This window comes from Excalfactoria chinensis, chromosome 3 (assembly GCF_039878825.1).
Source record: "Excalfactoria chinensis isolate bCotChi1 chromosome 3, bCotChi1.hap2, whole genome shotgun sequence".
NCBI classification, from domain to species: Eukaryota; Metazoa; Chordata; class Aves; order Galliformes; family Phasianidae; genus Excalfactoria; species Excalfactoria chinensis.
Genome location: NC_092827.1, coordinates 72,688,118 through 72,710,678, shown reverse-complemented (window position 1 = coordinate 72,710,678; position 22,561 = coordinate 72,688,118). Strand labels below are relative to the sequence as shown.

The 22,561-nt window shown below is 39.1% G+C and overlaps 1 protein-coding gene across 2 annotated transcripts in view; it reads right to left on the bottom strand.

Moving 5' to 3' along the window:
- Window positions 1–22,561, bottom strand: part of KIF26B (kinesin family member 26B) — a 267,259-nt gene that overhangs the window by 56,310 nt on the left and 188,388 nt on the right. For both annotated transcript variants that reach the window (XM_072331269.1, XM_072331270.1), the window contains 2 exons: window positions 2,865–3,071; window positions 1,154–1,247 (listed from right to left, as the gene is read on the bottom strand). In XM_072331269.1, the coding sequence (XP_072187370.1) occupies window positions 1,154–1,247; window positions 2,865–3,071 (301 nt within the window). The remainder of the gene's footprint in view (window positions 1–1,153; window positions 1,248–2,864; window positions 3,072–22,561) is intronic.

Sequence of the window (22,561 nt, the reverse complement as noted above, 5' to 3'; positions counted from 1 at the left end):
CAGGTTTCCTAGGGCCTGATCCCCTCTCACCTTAAGTCTCCAGGAATGGGGCATTAACCACATCAATATGCAACCTGTTCTAACCTACTACAGAACACTACATTATCGCTTACACACTGGGTCTAGGATTGATATAACCTTGATCCAAGCATCACAAAGATGTATCTTTATACAGAAAAAGAAAAACAAAAAAAAAAATACAGGCACATGTGATCATTTGGTGCAGAAGTGGGTGCACAACAAGAAATGTTATATCTGGGTGTAAAGTTTCTACTGTTTCGTTATTGTTTAACTCTGCAAGTGTAGCTCTGGCTTCTCTGCTGTAAAAGTTTGTTGACTGAGAACTGTCTACATATCAGTATATATAGACAAGTTCAAAACCTGTCCTAAATTTCTAAGACAAATAATAAAAATATATATAATTTTGGGTAAGTACTTGTGTGATTTTTTTGTTGGTTTGTTTTTTTGTGTGTTTTTTTGTTTATTTGTTTGTTTGTTTGTTTTGCTTTGTTTTGTTTCATACATTGAATCTAAGTGGAAAAAGACCAGTGAAAATGATATTTTATGTATACGTCTGTGGCAACATCTGGGTGTGTTCATGGTTGGTGTACTGGCGAGGACAACAAAACAACTGCAGAGACTCAACTTAAGCTCCACCAAAGCCCTAGCTGGACACACAGCACTTGGGAAACACCATCATCCAGCGGCCTTATTTTCCATCTCACCTGCCATCTAGACTTTGGGAAGTCAAAAACATTAAACATCCAATTGCTCATTCTACTGTTACTTTTTCTTGGTCCAGAGGCATTCTGGGGTCAGCTTGGATAAGTGGTCTCAATTCCAGGCACACTTGTAAAAATATAGGTCCCTGCTGGAGCATTAATTAAGAAGATAACAGAATACTAAAAATTACTATAGCGCTAAGGGGACTGAATGAAGCAACAACTCAAGACAGTCTCTGCTTCAAAGAGCATGTTGTCCAACATTTATGCCAAACTGAGAGATGTGTAAATGAAAGGTAAAGATGTGGTGTAAGGTCGTGCATGCAATGTATCAGCAAATCAAGGATAAGTGAAGGTTTGTTTTCCATAAAGTATTAACAGTCTTGGGTTACAAATATTCACTTTGCTGTTCAGATAGAGACAATACCAACCAAGTTTGGCATGGCCAAAGCAGAACACGCAGCCATCTGCACCATTGACCACTGACTGGATCACCTCAGCCACAGTCCCAGCACATACTTCAGCCTGTCATAGGCACAACAAAAAGTGAGAGAAAAAAAACTATGAATAATAAGAAGGAAATTCAACAGAGTGTTTTCAGTATAAATAGCCATAACGTTATCAGTGCTCCAGATACCATGCCTAAGTATCGAAAGGTCTAATCCTGCTCATTTCATTTATGTGATCGATGCTCTGATGGTAGTGATATTATGTGTGTGAGTACATGAAACAGGACTTTTGTTCTGTCAAGGAAGTTTCATTTCATTAACATAATTTCTGGGGTTAAACAAAAAGCACATCCTGTAAGGAGATGGAGAAACTCAATTGGTTTGTCAGAACTGCCTATTAAGAGGCCTTTTTTTATTATTATTTATTTTTTAATTAAAAGGCACATACTGAGAAAATTTAATAGGCTCTGTTACTTTCCCAATTATGGACTGAATTCATTTTACTAGCAGGTAGGTAAGCAATGTAAGGGGGAAAAAACGGCCTCTGGTATAAGCTAGGTTTTTCTCTACATTTTTATGAGTCTTTGTTGCCTTTAGCAGGAGTAGACTCCATCGCAAAGACTACAGCAGTATTTTAAGAAGTAAAACACAAATTTACGCTGCGCATTCTTAGAGCTAAGGTTCAGACACACTGTAAAGTCTTCAGTGCTTCTGCAGTAACTGGCTATCAATACAGGGTTGAACAGAATCAGAAATAACAGTTTAGGGTTTACTGGAAAGCATTCTATTTTTAAACAGTAAATCACATAAATTCTCTTACTAGACATCCATTATCTCCTAGGTATTTCTGATCCTTATAACAGTAAAAGTTAGGTCAGGAAGGGCACTGTTCACAGACTAACTAGAATCAAATTACTCCTGTTCATAATCTGAACTTTTTTACTGCCCCAAGACAGGGCAGCCTCAAAGAAGCACTCTGTGTGTGATGGTATACCGCATCCCCGAACTGTGTCCAGGCAGTAGTCTGGGAAGGTGCTGGCTGCCTGGAACAGAATTTGGTCAGGGATGGAACTACTGATCTGATCATAGTCTGGTTCTTCTGCTGGCCCTGTGCCCTAGTTGTGATTATTTTATGGGTACAGAAGCAGCATTGCAGTATTGTTTTCTGATCATACTCTGAAATGTAACTTTATTCTTTTACTGTAGTCCTCATGACATTTGGGTAACATGGTTCATCAAATCAAAGTCTAATAAAAAATGAGAAGTCAATATACACATGATTAGAGATTTGTGGACTAAAATCCCAATCCTCCTACTGTAAACTGTTCAAATAATCCTTGACTTCATAATGAATAGAGTACAGCATTAAAGAACCACAGTTCTGATCAGATTGCTGTATACACCAAATAATCAATTTTAAATATGTAAGTTATTGATATTCAGGATTTGCATTCTAGGCAACAATTAGCACGCTTATTGCACATGTGATTTTAGGACCAATTGCTTACAGTAAGGAATAAAGAAAGCCAACAATTATTTAGATATAATCTAATAATTTTATTTCATTATTAATGACATTGACAAAACTCAACTCTAGCTAACTCCAATGAAAACACATCTATCACAGCTGAAATCAGTTTGGCTCTGATGGATACTACTGTTTAGATAACTATTCCGATAATATTTTGCCTACCTGTGATGCATCCTGTGGGAAAACTGCATCGAAAGCAAACATCTTGGGTGGAACCTGGTTGCCCCTTTTCTGGAAAGCATTCTGACCTCCACAGGTGACTGGGTCATAGAGCATGATTTGCTTCTTACGGGGGTCAACTTTTAGGAAAGAGCTGGACTCAGATGTGTCTCTGGCAAGCGTGGAAGAAATGCGCACCATGACTTTGACCTGTCGGCAAACACAAGAAGATGACGTCATTTGATAAGCTAGATTCTGATGTTGTGAATGAACTTACTCATAACACTCAACCAAATCTTACTAGCTTTGCTGTAGCCCCATGGAAGTCAGTGTGAGACACAAGAATTTGGTCTAAAATGCCTATTGCATAAAGCCAGAACTTGTCTCTATCTAAATCAACAAGCAGCTTGTGCATATAGAATTTATGAGGAATCTCATAGTGTTTTAGTGTCCATGTTACTCAAGAACAATGAAGAGATATTACATAACCTTGTCGTACTCTCAATATAAATTGAAAAGTAAATGAACTCTAGTGGGCCAATTAAGAAGACTGGAAGGTAATCTAGACTGCTAAACCATTGGAATTGCTGTGGTTTCTATGGAGCAGTTTGATCAATAAAACAAGCATATAAAAGCCATATTTGTAATTTATACCTTTCAAATTTTACCCAAACGCAAAAAGATGAACTGCTCAGTTTTAAGTGTCATTATCAAAGAGTTGTGAAAAGAATCCTGTTTTAATGGCCAGACTTTGAAATCATTGTCAAGAAAGTGGATTGTAATATGCAATAAAAGATTTGTTAAAACGTTAGCTCACAAATCATTAAATAAGTACATAATAAGATATTTCTGAGACAGAAGTATTTCTTCATGGATTTAATGAGATTATACTGCATTCTTAGCCCAGATAGCAAGCAATTTAGATGCAAATAATATGAATGATTATCAATCTGTCTTTAGTTCTCCCCATAAATTCTCTACCTGCAGACAAATCAATTCCTGAACTTTACAAAGCAATCATCACCCCTCTGCCAGACCTTGCCTTCTATTCACACCTGCATGTATTTTGTCCTATAGCAGACCGTCACATCAAGCCCCTCCTACTATTGTACTTCCAGAAAATCTTATAAACTCAACCCAAGGAAAGCTAATTTCTATGGATGACAAAGGCCACCAACACCCCTAGACAACCCATAAGAGCTGGGCCTGGTTTGTATGTTTATTCCAGCTCTAGTTGCCCTGGCAGCTCAGAAAGGAGGCACTAATCAGGTAAGCAAAGAAAGAAGGACAACAGTGAGTTCTGGAGGAGAAAGAAAATAAAGCACAGAATCATATAACAGAATTGGAAAGAATAGAATCATAGAAAAGAATTGGAAAAGAACCATGTAGATCATCACATTCACCTCTTGGCTCCACACAGCATTATCCAAAACTCAAACACTATTTCTAAGAGAGCTGTCCAAACACTTCTTGAATTCCAGCAGCTCAGTGCTGTGACACCGCTCTGGGCAGCCTGTTCAAGAGCCCAACTACCCTCTGGTGCAGAACCTGTCTCTAATCCCCAACCTGACCCTCCCCTGACACAGCTCCATGCCATTCCCTCCCTGTGAGGAACTGCAGACACCACAAAGTCAGCAATATCAGTCCTCATCTGTTTTCCTGTTTTCAATTTTTGATGAGCTCAATTTTTCTACTCCATACTACTTTTTTAAACAGATGTCGCTTATTAAGAGTACTACACTCATCTGCTGAAAACCAAAATAACCGTCATTCTCCAATTACTTTAAATAACATTCTTGTTCTGCTTTAGAAATCTATTTCCTTATAATTTTGTGTGCATTTTGGCTGCTACAAATCCATGCCCTCCAGATCCTTGATCACTGTGGGTGAAAGAGAACACTGAACACAATGAGGGTAAGTTTCTTCAGGCTTCATAGAATGGAAAGTAGGCAAAATTTACCAACACTTCATACGGAGGCAGTCTAAGAGTCCTTTCTAGCGACGAACTGCATGGGCATTTCATTTTAACCTCAGTTACCAGCCTTATACCAGAACAGCATTGCCAGCTTGGGTCCTGATGAAGCCTCTTCACACAAAATCAGAGTAATACCTGTCACATACAACTGAATTAATACTGCAAGTCCTCCTAACTTCCAGAAGCTATAGCAATAGAAGCTCAGGTACCACATTTGTCTTTCCCTGGAGTAAAAGGCCAACTTAACTGAAATCCTAAAAACTTACTAGCGTCAGATAAACTGAATGAACTCCTATAAAAAAAAAGGAACTCATTACAGAAGCCCCAGGAGATGTCTAACAGCATAAACTGACCAGTCGGCTCTTCAACTCTAGCAAATACAGACATTTCTGAAGAAAAATATGCTGTTAGCATGAACTTTTCTATTTCCTGTGCATTTGGGATTTTTGTTTTCAGATCTATTTTTCCTGTTTGTTATGGCAGAGGAGCACTCCAATGACTATATGTGGGTATCCTGATAACTGGATCACTTGTTCTGAAGCTAGTTGTATGCAGCTGGTACGAAGAGAGGCGTGTACCCAGGCCTCAAAGAGCAAGCAGTTGCAATTAGATAGACACTTCATTACTAAATACCACTATGTACCTTACCTATACTCAAGGATTCATGCAAACATTTCTCAATAATCATTATGATGACAGTAAATCAACTAAGCAACAGCATTAGAAACAATGGGAAAAGATAGCCTCCTGCTCTGCCATTTCATAGTCTTTCGTGCAATTTATGACTGAGGGTAGTGGGGTATGCTGGCTCCTGCAATCCCTGCCACAGGGAAGGCAGTGCAAGTATAGGAGAACATAATTCAGGCAGGTATGGGGATAGTGCAGGAACCTAATGGACTTTAAAAGACTTCAATTAAAGGAACAGGCAGGTTGAAGATCACAGTGCTGCCCTGGGGAAGTACAGTATGGTTAATTTGAAGCTAACTGAACAGTGAAGTTTAAGAACTCTAATACTTTATGCCTGCAATTTATATTTAAATAAACCGTCAACTGAACAACTTCTTAAGAAGAAAGCAGGTTTTCTGCTTCACTTCCTGCGTGTCATTACTGTTTTACCCTAATGCTACAGCTCTCCACTAATCTCTTGTAATTGAAGGGTTTAAGAGATAGCACTTGTGATTAATGGGACCACTCTGTCTGCCAGAAATTCTTACTTGAATCCCAGTGATCAGGCCTTGGCAGCGCCCACTCTTAGACGCACCTCTGACTGTTTCTGCAAGGAAAGATGAAAGCACTTTCTCGAGCCATGTGCTGCTGATAAAACAAACAACCTGGGTCTAATTTTGATCTAAGCTTACACTCTTGTAAATCTGGCTGAACTCAGCTAGAATTAACCAAGCTTAAGAGTGGAGAGAGAGTAAAAGAGGTCACTTGTTCTGCATCATTATTGTGCCTTTTCTAGGACATAAATTCACTTCTTAATTCTGCTCATGCTGAAAAATTACTGTATTTTCTCCTATGAGTTCACAGGGTCTTATTTGACAGCTATTCAATCCAGCAGGACCCGCATTTCCTTCCCTGAGCTATCAGGTTCTACCTGCAAAGAATTGTTCTGTTCTTGAAATCTGCAGTCATTTACCTCCACAGTATTATTCCTGAGATGGATTTCTTCTATTTATATATAGAGAGAGATTATGTGCGTATTTAAATTATATAAACTGTTCTTCAAAAATGCACAGCTACTTTCTGTATCTCTATATCTAATTTTATATACACACTTTTATTTTGCATATCGTGATTATTAGCATTACAAAATTACTGTTCCTTCCTAGCTACCCTTCAGTAGCATCAAGGGAGCACTGATGTGACACCACACTGGTTCTGTACCATAAAAATAAATGCAGAGCTTTTAATTGCTTCTATTGCAATTTCTGATGCATTAACCATATTTGTTTACTTCCTCCTTTTGTATCTTGCACATCCCTATGAACACATCAACTATTTCTTGAAGATTGTATTTGCTAATTACAAGTTTTTTTTCCTGGTAAACACTATTTGTGACCTACCATGTACTTTTTGTTATCCTCCTCAGAGGAGAAGGACAAAGGTTCAGCAGGCTCTGCAAATTTGAACAAGTTGTACATTTGAGGAGGGGAGGGAAAGAAAGAAAAAAGAGCCCAGCTTCAGCAATTGACATTCTGGTGTCTCCTCTGTCTGCAGGGGTCTGTCTGCAGGACCAGCAGTGAAGTGAGTGTGGAAGAGGGGAGAGGTAAGCTGTGTCAAATCTGTACCAAAGACAGATAACTACAAACAGAGGCTGGAATGAGGCAAAAGAAGCAATGGGGATATTATCACTACCTTCTACTCTTGCCTGTAAGATTTCATTTGGGGTTCATTTATCTAATTACTGCAAGGATAGGGCTAGACAGCTGTTGCTTTGGGCACTGTGCTTGCCTTTATGAGCTGTTTTTCTCATCAATCATTTGAGCAGCTTCTGCTGGACGTATGCTGGGTAGTGGTAGGAGGCAGGAGCTGCGATGCAGTCACGGGTGAGACAGGCCAACTGGGGCTATTGAGCTGCATTAGCACTCCATCAATGTAATGGCAATCACTGGCTGCAAAAACAGCCTTATTGGAGGTTAATGAAGAGTGGGTTTTGTAATTTCTCACTGTTGCAGTTGTAAATAATGGTGGCAGGCATGTATTTTTGTCTTAGCAGCCACAAAAAAAACTACAGCACAAGAAAATCTATGGCATCCCAAGTGCATAAGCACATGCATCTGTAGTGTGATGGATGTAAAGCTGTAACTTTGTCTACACTGTCCAGAGAATCAAGAAATGGTCTGTTAAGTATTTTAAAGGGTTTGCCTTACAGGTCATGAGACAATTAACTGATTGTGCTAAAACAAATGGGGGAAATAAATAAATAACTCGAAAACCTTGGGTAAATTATGCTGATGTAAATTGGTCAGGAACGCATGTGCACAAGCCTCATTCTCAGTGCTACATTTGGTACAGAAAGGGCTGTCACTGTTACTGCAAGCAGCAAAATATTGCTTTGGAAAAGCAGTGGAAACAACTGAATTAAAAATCATTAGGGCTCACAGGTCTCTCTCTTTTCTTTTTTCTTCTTTTTAAACAATTGTGTCTCTGTTTCCTTCTCATGATTGCTGTAACAAGCAATTAAACATTTCCTTTACTAGCTCATTAACTCCATCCTGCACAGCAGTAAAACTGATTTGCACTTCCAGCAATAACAGAAATTAGTTTAAGTGTGTTGTAACCAAACATTAATAATATTGTTCTTATCTTAAGAACTTAACCTTATCAAATGCATGATGCACATTTATTAATAAGCTCAGCAAAATCTGGTGTGAAATATGTTCAGGTCACAGGGCATGGCTCAGTGACCTCTGTCTTGTTTATGTCAGCAGTAGCTTTGAGTTTTGATCCTGTAATTTGGTGTAGTGATGCGTACCTACGCTTCCTGAAACCAGCATCTATGTCCCATCAGCCCAGTCACTCAGCTGTCACATTGCTACTTCAGCATTTGCTAGATTACCAAATTACCATAAGGCACTGCAGTTTTGCTTTGTTCTTAAAAAGAAGTCGTAAGAATCATCCTGTCATGGAAGCAACCTTTCCCTAAATTTCCCTACGAGCCACAGACACTGTGTGTTCCTTGTTTTCCTTTACCTTGTTTCTGATATCTTTGAAGGAAGTCTGAACCTCAGACCTGCACAGCTGGGGCAATCTGTGTTTTGCCTCAAGCAGGAGGAGTTTTCCCAGCTTCCGATGCTCTTCACATGCATTCACAGAAATGTATCTGCAACTACGATGGGGCCAACAACAGTCTAACTCAGATGATGTATGGGGGTAAACTTCACCTGTTTTTGGAGAATATCCTTAAGTGTCACTGTTACCGGTGCACTCATAGGAACAACAACAACAACAAACACAACACAGAAGAGTTTTCAACAATCCCCAATGAACAACACAGGATCAGCTGGCAAATCTTGTCTTCTCTGCCATGGACCTGCAGAAACATACTGGTAAGGACAGCAAATAGCTTACTTAAGCCTCTAATATACTACTACTGACAAAAAGTTTGCTCTGCTTCTCTCACTCTGATAAGAATTTATTTTTCTGAGTTGAGCAGCAAGTACAGCTGGATGCCATGAATTTCAAGTGCTTCCCATTTCCTTGTCATCGGATCTCTACCTATCAAAATCAAACAGATATTTTGCTTCGCTTCAGTCACCTTTTACAGTAGAACTTCCTGCCTCCTCCTCTCCTCCTTTTTTTGCTACTTAATACAACCATTTCACAAGACTCTTTAGGTACAGAGTACCTATCTAGAAAATAAAACATAGCAATAACTGTCCTCTGGCATTTTGTGCTATCTGGCACAAAATGGCCAACATCATTTCCTGTAACTCTCATTCTCTTATATGGTATAGCTATATCAAATGGTTTATTAAGACGGTCTTGGGAAAGCAATCTAGTTGCCCAACATCCTGCTGGGGACCCTTGTTATCAGTTCACAGAGATGACTGAGTGCACTTGCATAGGAATGTCTCCTGCTCCTTTTTAATTTACATTACACTCCCAGCCACAGCACACTGCCCAGCTTGTCCATACTTTCTTTTAAGTTAAATACAAGAAACTCAGGTGGTACAGCACTGACTTCCAAAGCAAGTGATTCGTCAAGTGTTGCTCTGTTCACATTCCAGCCTGGTTTGGCATCTACAGATCCTACAAGACTGATCAAGAAAGCACATTTGCAACACCAGTGAAGCAAGCCTTCTTAAAGCAACTTCTTTATGCCATCTCATGATCAGTGACAAGGCTGCATCATTCTTGCTGCCTACATAGGGTTATGATCAGCCCCCAAACACAAGGGAGCATACAGTGCGAGTCCCTTGGCTCTTATAGGTGATGCTCATATGCTGCTGTAGCACAGAGAGACTAAAAGGATTCTTGCTTCTTCCTCTCAGAGTTTCCCGTAAGAAATCTATCAACACACTAGAACTACACTGACTCCATTGCCACAAGGACTGGTGTGGACAGAATACAGCAGCAACATCAACAGTAGCATACCTCATACATGCTCATTGATAATCAGGTTTGCTATATTACTTCTAAGAAATCCAGTTCTCCTTTCTGTGAAGCTATGGAAAAGGTGAAAGAATGTGGCTCAACAATTTTAAGCATGCAGGTTATTTCATGTCTAATTAGAGAGAGGGTGGCACTGAGGGCTTCACATTATGTACTTTCTCAGGAGAATAAGAACTCCCAGATGAACAAGCCTCTCTGTTTTTTGTCTCAGGAAACAAGAATTTCTGTGGAGGGAACTCAGATAAAAGACAAAGTTTCTCTTATGTGTGCCTTTGAGAAGTCTTTTCAGTGCTACAAGGACAAAGTACATACAGGTATTGCACAGAAGATGTACAACCACAATTGTAGGCTTTTTCATTATTTATAAAGATGATCTCAACGACTGCATACAAAAGATTTGCCAGTCTTCACATAATGTTATACAGCATAGCACCATAAATAATGAGCAGCAATACAATCAAATAAGGATTTACATCATTTAAGCCATGCTGAAGGAGGTGACAAATTGCAGTTTAATGCAGATAAATGTGGAAACAGATGAGGAGAGCTTGGGAGTGGCAACTGGTAATGACAGACAGTATACAGAAGGTATGGTTTATGGTACTGACTAGCAAAAATATTTGGGAATTCGTGGAGAGAAAAAGAAAACGAAGGACAGCAAGGGGCTGGTATTACTGAAGAGAGTCCATATGAATGGATACAGTCATTGTATTAGGTGAGATATCTAATATACGCTTAGGGACTCAGAGCAGAAAACCAGTCACAAGAAGTGGAGTATAACCACCCAGCAGTGCCAAACGCGGTACGAAACGTCCAGTCAAGGCTTCAAGGATTAGAGCTAGATACTTTAGCAAGAATTAATACAGTATAGCATCTTTTATTTCACCTGGAATTCTATGTGATCTGAACTTGACCTTTGTTAGGAACAAGCATGAAAAAAAGGAAACTCAAAAAAGGAGGAAACAATAAAACCACTATTCTGAATCCAAGCAATGAAAATTATTTATCATATTAGTAAATCATCCACCTGAACACGCTGCAGGGCTTTGCAATGGCTTTTGACAGAATTATGACCTATTTACAGTTACACTCATTTTCCAATTATAGAAATAAAGTATAAGAATAAAGGAATGATCCACGATCCCAGGAAATGCGTTTTTCCTAAATAGACTATATGAATTCTAGTTCTTCCTCTTCCTATGCCATAACCATAGGCTATAATGTTTCCCAGGGTATAAATATAACTGATACAACTTCTCTTCCATGTTATATCCTGTTTAATTCTACCTGCATGCTTCCATTTTGGCAGTGGTAAAGGGAGTCACAATAGCTACAGAGCCTAAACAGCCAGGCACTTAGAATTAATGAGATCCAGTTGTAACATTACATATTACCTATAATTAGAAATACATTTACTGAACCTTAAAAGAAATCTGTGGAGCAGATTTTTATGTGGGGCTTGATTCTGCATGCCTCTGAAATGAAAAGGACTATTTACTGTGTTTGGGACAGGAGAACAAAAGACTCTATAAGCTGTAAAAAGGTTCACATAAATCTGTAACATACCATCTCCAAAAGGGACCGATTCTGAGAGCTTCCCACTGCTGCAGGCTGCATTGACATCCCACTGGTTCACTGCTGGCTGTGCCTGGCCAATATTCCCACAGCTCACCATGCTACTTGGTCCATTTCCTTCACTCTCCACCACACAAAGACACAAGCTGGGGGGAACTCATACTATCAGGGCAAAGCCACAGGCCATGATGGTCCACCTTGAGGATCTTGTGCTCTGCACCAAATCTACAGTCCGTTAGGGACATTACTGTGATCTGTGGGATGCTGCAATTCCTTTTAGGCCTGGAGAGAGAAGTATACCCCAAAAGTCTCCATTGGGTATATACAACTTATCAAGGTGCTTCCCTCAGCTCCTCCAGATCCCCTTGCTGATGCTCTCTTCCTCAGCTATTTTTAAAAAAACCTTCACAAGCTGAAGCCTCACTCAGACATGGGATTTCTTCATGATCCTCCTTCTGTCTGCAGCTAGATAAGCTATCCATGAATATGAAGGAGGAAGTCTGAGGGAGGGATTGTAGTGACAGTGAGATATATTTCTAGTCTCTCATCTTATCACATCCCTGGGTGTGCATCCTTAGGCAGCATTCACACCTCCAGGTAGTAACAGGAAACCACCAGACTTCTATTTTTAGTGTTTCTCTTTGTTCCATGTTTTTTTACTCTTTAACTGCTCACTCTCCCTTTTTTTCACTTGGTGCTCTCATAATCACTGGTTTTCCCTCTTTCCCAGCTCCATCCACATTTGAGGCTTTAAGTAATAGGAACAGCAGCCAGTGATAAAGTTCAGGAAAAAAATGAAAAAGACAGCAACCTTGAATTAATGTTACCTAAGAAAACTCTCCTAGGCATAGGCAGTTTGCAACTTAGAAACACTGTGAGCAGGAACCATTACCTTTAGTGACTCAATGACTTCTGCTTCCCTGAATTCCTTGTTATTTTGGGGGATCGACATAAGCTTCTAGCACTCTCAATATCTTCTGCCAAGGATTCCTGCACCTTATCTACATCTCTATATCTCTCCTTTTTGTTTAGTGTGCTACCTGCTTACTTTATTTGATGTAGCCCAGTTCTTCCAATTGGGAAAGAGAACTGCCTTAGGCTGTCTGGATCATTATGAGTTGCACAGCACTCCATAATGTTTCCTTTCAGCTGTCTGTGATTTAAGCAAAGACTCTCATGACCAAGTGCTCCATATATGTTATTATTTCTATTGTTCTTTATCTCTTCCAGCTCCACTCTGTCCTTTTTGGCATGGCACACAACTTCTGTGTTAGAAATGTTCAATAGATCTCTTAGTAACAAAGCAGCCTCTTTACTTCAGTCTTTATTCCTTTTTAACAAGTCCTGTCATTCAGTTACTTTCTGATCAGTAAAGAACACAAGAGTTGAAATTTGCAATACCACTAGAAGGCACAACCACCTGACTCTTATCCCTGAAGGCAAGGAAAGCAAAAAAATCACATCTGAGAAAGTCAGTTTTTAATACCCGAGGATCAGTAAACACAGCTTCTGAGGATACAGAGATGTTCCTACTTGCAAAAATCCAAAGACATGTTAGCTAGGTCTATGTTGCCAGTGCAAATGATCTCTGTGTTGTACTATGCAGTATTGGTTACTGGGCATGCACCTGACTACAGGTACTGACACAGCTCATCTCCAAGGGAAGAAATTCAGGTAAGCACTCAAAGAGTACTGAATGATACTGATTCCAGTCCATCTGATTATACAACCAGAGTGTTAGAGCTAAATAACAGAAGTGAAGAACCAGACAAACAAACAAAATAAATAAATAATGAGAGGAGAGGAGAGGAGAGGAGAGGAGAGGAGAGGAGAGGAGAGGAGAGGAGAGGAGAGGAGAGGAGAGGAGAGGAGAGGAGAGGAGAGGAGAGGAGAGGAGAGGAGAGGAGAGGAGAGGAGAGGAGAGGAGAGGAGAGGAGAGGAGAGGAGAGGAGAGGAGAGGAGAGGAGAGGAGAGGACTAAGCAGGAACCCCCAGGGGAGAACTAAAAATGGTACTTTGACAAATGTAGTTTGCCTCATGCCATAGGGAGCCACTGATTTCTTTCACGCGTAGTTGTGATTAACAGCACAGCACTGCTACTGACACTTACTTGATGAAAACATTTCTGTGGCAGCAAGAAACAGCCAACAATGTACCCATGAGCCCTGTGACTCTTACCACTAATGATCTCATCCACTGCTTTCTGCCCTGTTAAATGCTTTGACAAATAAATAATGGTAGTGTTTGTGAATGAACTGGTAACTATAACCACTTGCCCTAATATGAATATTTAGTGCTTGTTCACAGACTTTGTGCATGCCCTCAGAAGACATTCTGCAATCTTAATTCAAGCAAAACTTCCACTGTTTTCAACTTTTAATGCTATTTCCTGACTTTTGCACACTTAATCATGCAACCTTAACATTGCTTTAATGCTGATGTTCACCAACAGTGTAATTCATAATGTTATGTGTAGGTTAAGGACTGTGTAATTCTTGCTAGCAAGTAGCAGCCTTTAATGAATGGCACCTGATCAATAATGCAGAATTCAACATTTGAGAATAAATAAAAACCCTTTTTCATGAGGGGTGTCTGTACAAAATGTCAAAACCATTTGTCAAGGGTCCAGACTGATAGCCTGCAGCTGCTGTTCACAGGAACTGTAAAAAAAGAGTTTTGCTGAGACCTGAAAATATGTTGGTTTTTTTTTTTTATAATGAGCATAATTAGCTTTTTCCATAACCAAAACACAAAATAAGGACTTATTGAGTGTGAACGCTATGGTCATTACCAGAGGTTTTTAAAGCAAAACTTTGCCATACTACTACATTGTCTCTTAAGTTCCTAATTATAAGGGATCAATCTGTCTTGTTTTCCAGGTGCAGCTTTAAAATAGTTCTCACTGTAGCTGCAGACAGGCTGCGCTGCTTAATACAAATGCAAAAATGCATTCATATTCAGGTTTCAAAACCTTAACAACGCAACTGGATAAACATTTCAACCCAAGAGAATGGTAAAACATGCTTCCTCTTCCTGATACCTAGGTGAAGCAAGTTTCAAAGGAGAAAATAGTTTTGACTGTTAGGAAAAGCTTATGTTTTTTCCTAGTGAATGATCTAACAGAGAAGCACATGGCAGCTCTACTTCCTTTGCTGATAATGTACATCCAGCAATAGCAACAGTTAAGTGCCATAGCCATTACTGATAAATACGAGCAAGATGATGAAAGGAGAGGTTCACTGAAGTTTGCTTCAGTCCTACAGAACATAAAGAATGTAGACATAAGTGCCAAAGTGATCCTGTCTTGTCAATTCCTAAATCTAGACTCATCAGTTTTCTAGGTATCCTACTGACTTGAATAGCTAAATCTGTAATCTTATTCCAGATGCTCCGAACCCAAGCAAGGCTCCCTGCATTGCAACTACTGCCAGCACGGGGACTGCATCACCTATGGATAGTTTCTAAAGATCAAGCTTGTGATGACTCAGGAGTCACTCTCAGGAAGCCTTTAACATTAGCTAGCCTGAACTACACTAACGGTTTATTTTTTCCTGATGGAGACAGAAAGAAAGATCTGGTGGTATATAAGAACAAGTACAGGACCTTGGTGAAACTGGGCAGGCAGCACTTCTATGACTCCATCCTCCTTGGAGATGGGAGACAGAGCCAGCTGCTTAATCTCCTCTGTGTTCTTATCAATTCCAGTCTGGTCACGCTGATGTCACCATGAGACAAGAATGAGGCTCAGCATTCTCAGAACTGAGTTCCCTTGATGTTGGTGCACTTGGTGGGTAACAATTCCTGCAGAGACATCTCATCTCTACTGATACCAGTAGAGATATCCCAGCTATTACACTGAAGAATTTGTTTCTAAATCTACCTCTTTAAAAGGTCCTTTTTCACCTGCTATAAAAATTTCTATGGTAACACTGCTATTTGTCATGGGTGGCACCGCATGCCAGACAATGGCTATGAAAGTAACAGTCAGTGCACAGGTTTCACAAATGATGGAAGCAACTAGCCTTCTCTCCGGCAATAAAGGGATCTTTCATTTTAAGATAATTCATCTTCCATGCTTGTCACTACTGTAGCTTAGTATCAAGGAAGAAATGATCTTTGATGCCTTGTAACATTTTGTCATTCAGCACAAAGTAGAGAGATTAATGAAGACAAAAAAAGCTTGTTTCTTCTTTTTTCTTTTAAGAGCCATTTTCCCACAATAGATTAGGGGATAGACAGAACAAACAAGCAAGGTGAAATACATCAGAAAGATAAAAGGGAGAAGATACCACAACAAATAACACAGTGCTTCTTAATGCGCAGCATAAAATGAATCTTGATGAAATATTCACCCTCCAAATCTAAAAGTGATCCTCAGTCAGCAGTGAACAGTAGGTAGAGAAACAGCTCTACTGCCTGCCTGTCTGATGAAGGTCTGGTGTGGTTTTACACCACAAAGCCAGAACAAGGTATATCTTGAAGTGACATTGCCTGAGTACAGACTGATCATTTACATCAGCATGAAGTGTGAGAAACACAGAAAGAGAGTGTGGCCAGGTTTGGGACAAAATCCAAAGGAGAGGCATGCCAACCACAACAATATTCAAATTTTTCACTGGTGGAGCCAAAGCCAAAACTTGGATCAACTTAGATTTTCCTCATTTCTTTCACTACATTAAATCCTTCCAAATAGTTCCTGGAATTGGCAATACCACATTTAGACAGAATGAACCAAATATCTGTCCAGCTGGAAAGCCTAAGGTAGAGTCGCAGACACAAGGACAAGTTTTATAATGAAAAATCAACAATGTGGATTTTTAATTGGAGCCACTTGTCTGTATCCCTTGTTGACCAGCATTATAGCTGTACAATCATCCCTTCATTTTTTTAAGAGAAGGTCATCATAGCACTCACCTGGGAGGCAAACTATGCATCTCTGTGCTTATTTCTTTAATAGCCCCATGCTTTTCATTCTTATGTAGTATCTTTGCTATACAAGGTAAAATAAGGATACATACAGATCTTGTTTTGGAAAGAAGGCCATCTTTACTTTTGATATAATTATATCTGCTTTTGATTCAGATGTTCACTAACACAGACCCTGCTGTTCACAAACAGAGAAGGTCTGGTGGGAGACGTGGAGGTCGGGGGCTGTCTTGGACAGAGTGATCATGAAATGGTACAGTTTTCAATTCTTGGAGGAGCAGCAAAACTGCTACCTTGGACTTCCAGATGGTGGACTTCAAATTAGCTAATAATCATTAGCTAATATTAAGTACAATTTATGATAAGAACATTGCATGCAATGTCACCAAATCAAAGGAAACTCACTCTGTCATTACTTCCCACCAGTTTTTCTAGATGTTGCAAAAAACATGTTCTCCATCAAGATGTTTGAGGACATCCATTCACTGTATAACACAGGGTATGTTTCAGTGGACTGACTAACTCTGGATGTCCTTGGTACTGTAGGATTCAGTAAACCTCTCAATATTATTTTAATTAAGCTGTTATAGTCTATCATGTCAAAACATAAAAATAGAGATTATATAAAACTACATTAGGGGACCTCACAAAGCCCTGATTAATGGCCTGATAGGTTGTAAAATGAATCCAAACTGTAAATTTATACCAAGGGCTTTTCTAAAATGTGAATTATTGACTTGACAGATTGTAATAACTCTTTCCAAACTGTTTTGGTCTCTGGTTCAAATCTTTTCTGTACAGCTCACTGACACACAGTAAGTCTAATTTACTATGTCTCTTACTGTATGAACATCCACAAACCATAACACTCTAGAATATATTCCAAAATAATATCCCAAAGAGACGAAAGCATGACAAAGATGTCATTCATCTACAACAAATTCCAAATAAGGAAAACTTAGTATCACTCCCAATAGCTTGCCCGGCAGAAAGGTTTCTAACATTTATAAGATATACCAACACCTAAATATGATAATGAAGTCTGTCCTACACATCTACTACCTTGGTTCTCCAGTGATTTGAGCAACCTGGTCTAGAGGGAAGTGTCCCTGCCTATAGCAGGATGGTTGGAACTATTTGATCTTAAAGGTCCCTTCCAACACAAACCATCCTACGATTTGCTGTTTCAGTAAGTCATTATTTTCTATAGCCTTCATATAAGAGACTTAGTAACTAGCAGATTACATTTAAAATGTTATATTAATATATGCCTCAAAAAAACGCTGGAGTCTACAAACGTTTATAAATCATAATATATAAATCATAATGCAAACTATATATTCATAAATATAGCATAATTTTGTAATAAAAGCACTCTATACCTATAGAATACTATAAACTTGCTTTTTTCTTCAAAAAATATCCACTATTCCTGACCTAATCATAAGTTCAAATTTCAAACAATCTCGTCCATTTTTAAATAATCTGACTTAGTGATTACTGAGGACTAACATAACTGACGTAGCAGTGAAGAGTTATTCATAAATATCGCAACTAATATAAAAAATGATGTAGGATAATTAATAGAACCGGACCTACTAACTGAGCATGCATTAAAAAAGTTAAATACCAGAAGTGTAAAGCAAAACCCAGGAGAAAAAAATACTATTTTAAAAAACTTTATATTAAACTTAATAAAAACTGAGGAAAATAAGACTGAGCAAGCTGATGTTTATAAAGAGGCTTATATATGCACATAATTATGTCTTTTTTAAGTAGTATTACATGTATTTTGTAGAGCTAATCTACACTTTGTCACTCTCTAGAGATGCATATTCAAACTACATGTATCTAACACACTTCCCCATTAATAAAACCAATTTATCATCTTAGGATGAAACAATATGAGCTAAATAAAAACTATCCCAAAATCCAGCTTAAAAAACAAGATTTTTTTTGTGCAGAAAACTTTGAATAGGAACCGGCATACATGACATACTAACCCAAACCTACATTTTTCAGGGGGTCTGAAAACAGGAATGTTTTTCGTGTGTAAACCTAGAAAAGCATGTTGAAATCTCTATTATATAGCCTTTGCAAAGACTGCACAAGGAGGATCTGATGTTGATCAGCCTGGGATAGAAAAGGCTGTACGGATACTTCCTTGCCGCCTTCCAGCGTTAAGAGGGAGCTTATAAGCATGAAGGAAATCAAGTTTTTGGATCTAGTAGCTGGCAATCCTGCCTGTGTCAGGGGTTTGGAACCTGATGGTCCTTAAGGACAATTCCAAACCAAGCCATTCTAAGATGCTATTATAAGAATAAAAACATAGGAGCATACAGAACTGTTATAAAGAAAAATGACAGGTAGATAACTTATTATCTTTTTAAAATTCTAGCTAGTACTTATGCACAGACAAGCCAAAATACACAAGATGAAATCCTGGCCACAGTTATTTTAACTACAGGCAAGACAGATAATCATAGGATTTCATCAGTGTAATTCTTGAAGACTAACAGGATCTTATCAGACTAGAAAGAAGAGATTCTATTACAAATAATGAATAAAAAATACAAAAGGAAGATCACGGTCAGAATACTCCCTCAAAATGGGTTCCTCTCAATAGAAGGAAAACATATAAGACCAGTCAAACTCTTTAGAAAAAGAAGAATATCTGCAGATGGGGACTGACAAGGCTGGACTTGGACTATGAGTCTCCTCCATGTCCTCCACCACTGTTTTCCTCACAAAAAAGAGGGCCAGCTAAAGAGCATCATTGCCCCCAGGCTTGAATGCAACCAATTGCTTTAAGCCTGTTGATGACCTAGGACAAAGGAAGGATGAAAGCCTATGCATGGCTGAACACTTGGAACATCTTCATCAGTATGGCCAGTATGATTCCCCAGAATGGGAAATAATCTATAATCAGCTAGTCTGCTTACACTGGGAACTCTTCTGCTGCATTACTGAGGACTACAGTAAGGGAAAGGTTTGCAAGTGATAAAGGGATGAAGATGCCTTCTCCTCCCCCCTCTCCCCCCCCCAACATCCCATGGATAAATGGTGAAATAAAACCAGGGTAACTCTAGTAGTGATAATACCAAGTATTTCTCTTCAGTGTGCAGTATTCCCTACTACATAAGGCTATTAAGGTAGAGATTGTAACTGGATTTATGGGCATTTTCTAGTATCTAGATGATGCTGTGACCTTAACAGAATTTGCTCTGCAGTTATGGTTCCAAGAGGGTGCTAGGAAGAATCAAGCATCCCACCACATCATGTCACTTAATTGTCCACAGGTGTTAATAAAGAATCTGCCCCTGCATTTCCAGCATTGCTCAGTGTCTTCCAGAACAGGGTTTCTCCTCATTTCCTCTACTCCATTATATAGTCATATACAAAACAATTCTTCAGGCCTTACTACTATGACTCATTAGGTGTACACTCTTAATTACTTTACAAGATACAGTAATATTTTTGAGGAGAAAAGATCAGTTCTTTGCTTTGAGCATTCAGCAGTCAACAAATTCAACTCTCAGTCAGGCCAAGCAGTGCTCTCTCCTGATGAATTCTGCAGAATGAAATTTTATTTTAAAAAAAGGCACTGTACATAGCTTGATATTTCAAAATCTGCTCCCAAATTACCAAGAGTGTAAGTGCTAGGTAGTTGATAAACTTGCAGAACCATTTTTACGGTATCATTCACATCCACAAAGAAGACATAAAAATACAGACTATAACTGCCTGGACCAAATGGCATGGCTACAGTGTCCACACAACTACCAGAAATACTGCCTGTAACGGGTGGAATACTTATCCATTTGTCATAGTCTGAACAATCTTCTTGAAATTCTCTATCAGCATTCTTCATTCCTCACCTGAAAAACCTCTACAGCTATTCCAATCCCAAGCCTCTCCTGGCCAGAGATGGAGACCTGCCAAAACACACAGGAGTACTGTGAATGAGGTGTGCTAAAGCATCTGCTGGGAATCCAGACTCATTCATACACAAGGTCTGAGCATGGGTGTAAACCCAGATGTCTAGAGATAGGCTATGGCATTAACTTACTGTGCCATTTGTCTGCTTTCATAAAAACTCATGCTGCATTCATGCTGTATCAACAAGGCCACACTTCATTTCAGCCCCACAATGAAAAAAGCAGGGTTGTAATAGTAAATCACACTTTAAAAAAACGTTCCATATAGGACTGCCTTTTGCACTGACAGACAACACATCTTCCACTGATACCACAGGGAACAGCCATCAGATGTCAATGGGGATTTTCCAAATGTCTTCAGAGAACAAATTAGGCTGCCACTGAAGCCAAGTATGGGTGCAGGAATAGAGCCTTGCCATGCTCTGCTAGAACTTCTGCTCTCTCATCCACATGTTAATGCCACAGTTCAGACTTTTCCTCTATTTGGACCTTGTCCATATCCTGGTCCTACATGCAATCTGTTTTCTCAGTCTGATTTAGAGAACTGATTCACTGAATCAGCACTGAGCGCACTGATGGCAAAGATAAAAATCACAACAGTAACTGCTACTGAATATCATTTTTTCAGTGTGTAATGGAATGGAAATCTGTATCATCTGAGAGCCTTAGATAAATATTGCACTAAAAACATGGAGACTGACCACTGTTTGAGCGCTCCTTGTTTACCACTCTTATTGTGACCAGCTGGAAAATATATTTATTGAGTAGATTTATTTCCATGACATTTTAAAAATAGATTTATTTATTTTTTTCAATTTCAATCCACAATAAATTCATCTTTTTATTATACCAGGCCTTTCACATTGTATTAACAGAACTTTATGAGGTGTTTGCTAGGCCAAAGGCTAATCTAATTACGTAGAATCTCTGGATCAGAATCATTTATTATAGACTCTTGCAGTGAGTTGGTTTCTGTCTGTGGATGTATATGTCTGTATAAAATGATAAAATCAATCTTCCCTCCACCAAGCTGTGAATCTTCAGAACTTTTACATACAGCTTTCTCAGATGGTTCCAAATATACGAAAAAGGGAGAAATGAAATGGAGAGTTTATTTTCTAGCATGAGATCATTTGAGATGATCACTTACACTGTAAAATTACTGTGAACCAATTAAATATTGCCCCTTCACCCAATCAAGAGTTTTTAAATGTCCTTACAGACATACATAACTTCCTTTTTCCTGTTCTATATTCCTCCTTCCTCTGAGTCTGGGCTGCTCAAATCATCACTGCTCTGTGACAGAGTCAAATTCACAGACTGGTTTATACAGTGAAAGACTGTAAGTAAATACATGCTGAAAGAGTTAAGAGAAAACCTATGTGGGTATATCCTTGAGGATATAAAATGTCTGTCAAGGGAGTCAAAAAACAGATGTCTGGTTAAATTCAGCTTTCTTCTGCCTCCAGCCAGCAGGAGAAAGTTGGAAGGAGGCTTCACTAGGCTTCAGAACCAGGAGATAAAGTCCCAGTCATAGAAGAGCTTGTTAAGAGCTTCAGCCGCTATTGGTCTCACACAATCTTTGGGACTTGACACGCTTGCTTAGATCTTGAGCCGTGTTAAAATTGTTTGGCACATCTCTGGCAGCACAACTGTGCTTAGGTGCTATCTGACCAGATGTAGATTCTTCCAAAGTGTGGAAAGTCTCTGGACTGTAAACGTGGATTTCTGGGAAGAACACCAACATTAAAAGTGTTCAGCTAATTATACACGCTGAAAATCCTAACAAGTTCAAGCACCAAAGTACTTAGGAGACACTTCTAGATGTTCTTGACAACTCACTAGCTAACTCCAACCTCAGTTGGAACAGAGGCTTTTCAGGCATCTAAGTTGATAGGCAGTCCTCTGTTTTGTTACAAAATTATCTCAGTGAAGATATTCAGCTACCAACCTGCCTGTATTTTATGAAAGTAGCTCACTACTGCTTCTCCTGTTCAGTCTCTCCTCTCTCTCCCTCTCCTTCCTGACAATCACTAATAGTTTTGCTATAAAATTGAAGATCAAAAGGGGCACAAGATAGCAAAGGTGACATTACCAGAAAGAAAAGTGGTTAGTTGTTTTAGATCATAATGATATCTGGGGAAGAATGATGGCACAGAGCACCAGAGA